The sequence below is a fragment of the Acanthamoeba castellanii genome, assembly GCF_000313135.1.
Source record: "Acanthamoeba castellanii str. Neff unplaced genomic scaffold scf7180000084659, whole genome shotgun sequence".
Classification (NCBI taxonomy): domain Eukaryota; phylum Discosea; order Longamoebia; family Acanthamoebidae; genus Acanthamoeba; species Acanthamoeba castellanii.
The window spans coordinates 1-1,848 of NW_004457739.1; the positions used below are offsets into that span (position 1 = coordinate 1).

Consider the following 1,848-nt stretch of genomic DNA (forward strand, 5'->3'; position numbering starts at 1 on the left):
AGCACCTCGCCGAGACGCGCCTGGTGGATGCGAGCGCCGGCCAGGCCCAGCGCCGCCTCGGCCATCATGCGCACGCGGTTCTTGGCCTGTGCGTCGCCGGCCGACGCCGAGAACAGGGGCACACCACCGCCGCCGCCGGCCCTCGTGGTTGTGTCCGACAAGAAGTGGTGGGCCAGGAATTGGTCGAGCGGCTCGGCGAGCGCGCATGCCTTCTTGAGGCGCCGGCCGCTGCGGGTGTTGAGCGCTTCGTCGACTGCAGCTTTGACGGAGCGGCAGGTGAGACGTAGCGCGGCCACGCTCGTCCATTGCTGCTTGGCGCCTCGCTCTTCCCTTTCTTGAAAGCTGTCGTGCGCGCCGCATAGGTCAGCACCTAATAGAGCAACGTCATGATAGACAGCGTGGACGACACACAAAGGTCGTCGGTGGTACGAACTAGGGGGCAAGGCCGTGCAGCTGCTGGCGCCGTGTAGTGGCTGAGTCACAGTCGTCGGGCCAATCAAAGAGGGCTCGTTGGGCGCGCACACGGCACACCTCGGGCACCACTGCGGTATCCCACACAACATTAATTACAAAAATAATTAAAAATAAAAATAATTATGTTATAAAAACAGACGCGGAGGGCACCGGCGCTGACAGTGGTCGACGATGAGGTGGCAAGGTAGCCCAGCAGTTGGTGGAGTACGACATAGGGCAGGCCGCTCAGCAGGTTCCACACTCCTTCTTCCTCACCTCTCTCTTCATCTTCTTCTCCCAATCTCAGTCTCTTACTGTTTTTTATCGCGTCTGGCTTCGCTTCTTGGCCCTGCCCAGCTTCTTCCTCTCGCACCCTTTTCATCCGCTTCAACAGTTTTTGTTTTTCTGGATTCTGGTTGGTGACCACATTTTATAAAAGAGATACAGTTTACCAGGAAAAACCTGTTTTTTTGGGCTTGCTCGGTGGTGCAAGAACTGCTCTTGCTGTTCTGACTGGCGCCAAGATGCCAGAACAGTTCACCATCGGCGCGAGTGGTCTTCTGGTTGTGCGAGGTGGAGCTCGAAGGTGCCCGTGGCACCGTTGACGTCCCACCGGTAGGTGCCCGTGATGGTGTGGTGGTCCACCACCCGACCCGTGTAGTGGAAGAGGCCGCTGTGCGTCGCGTACCGCTCCCGCCACTCGACCACCCTGCTGGCGCGGTCGTACCGGCCCACCCACACGGCTGAATATCGGAGCAAAACACGACACAGCACACACGACCGACAGCATGAAGACCGGGTCAGTTTCTTTCACGCAGGGTAGGTGAGGCGGTGACCAGTGCTGTACCTCCGGTCTGGCGATTGTAGGAGGAGCCCGACGAGTACTGCATCTCGGCCCACAGCAGGCCATGCTGCAGGCGCAGCCGAGTGCCCTGTACGCGGGTCACATTGCCGCTCGATGCCGAGTTCTGCGTGTGCCCTGTTATGTGCGGAAAGTACCGGTCAACAAGTTGATATCCCGAAAGGGTGTAAATGAAGGGGGAAATGGGCACCGTCCACGATGTAGAGCCCGTCGTTGATGACGAGAGATGACAGGTAGTCAGAGTCCTTGCGCGTGGCCAGCTCGTATCTCCGCTTCCAATCCACCTCTTCGTTCTCGCTGTCGTCGTTAACAAGCGCCGGAAGACCAGGAGGCGTTGTTGTAGGCCACGGCTGTCGATTCTAGATCGACCGCACGTCGGCCACCGGAGTGGAGAAGCCCTCCCGCAGGTCCTCGATCGCCGCCTGTTGCGCTCGGGGGCCGTCGCTGCCGGCAGCTGCGACCTGCGGCACCAGTAGCGTGTGCGGGCCGAAGCGGCGCTGGTAGAGCTGCTTCCAGAGCCACGGGTCGGAGCG

At 60.2% G+C, this 1,848-nt stretch overlaps 1 protein-coding gene across 1 annotated transcript in view; it reads right to left on the bottom strand.

Annotated features, from left to right (window-relative positions):
• Positions 1-990: 990 nt before the first annotated feature.
• Positions 991-1,848, bottom strand: part of ACA1_105360 (uncharacterized protein) — a gene marked incomplete at both ends in the record, with an annotated part of 1,696 nt that continues 838 nt past the window's right edge. The window contains 5 exon segments of the mRNA XM_004367729.1: positions 991-1,126; positions 1,142-1,196; positions 1,301-1,432; positions 1,506-1,665; positions 1,690-1,769. Coding sequence (XP_004367786.1) covers positions 991-1,126; positions 1,142-1,196; positions 1,301-1,432; positions 1,506-1,665; positions 1,690-1,769 — 563 coding nt within the window.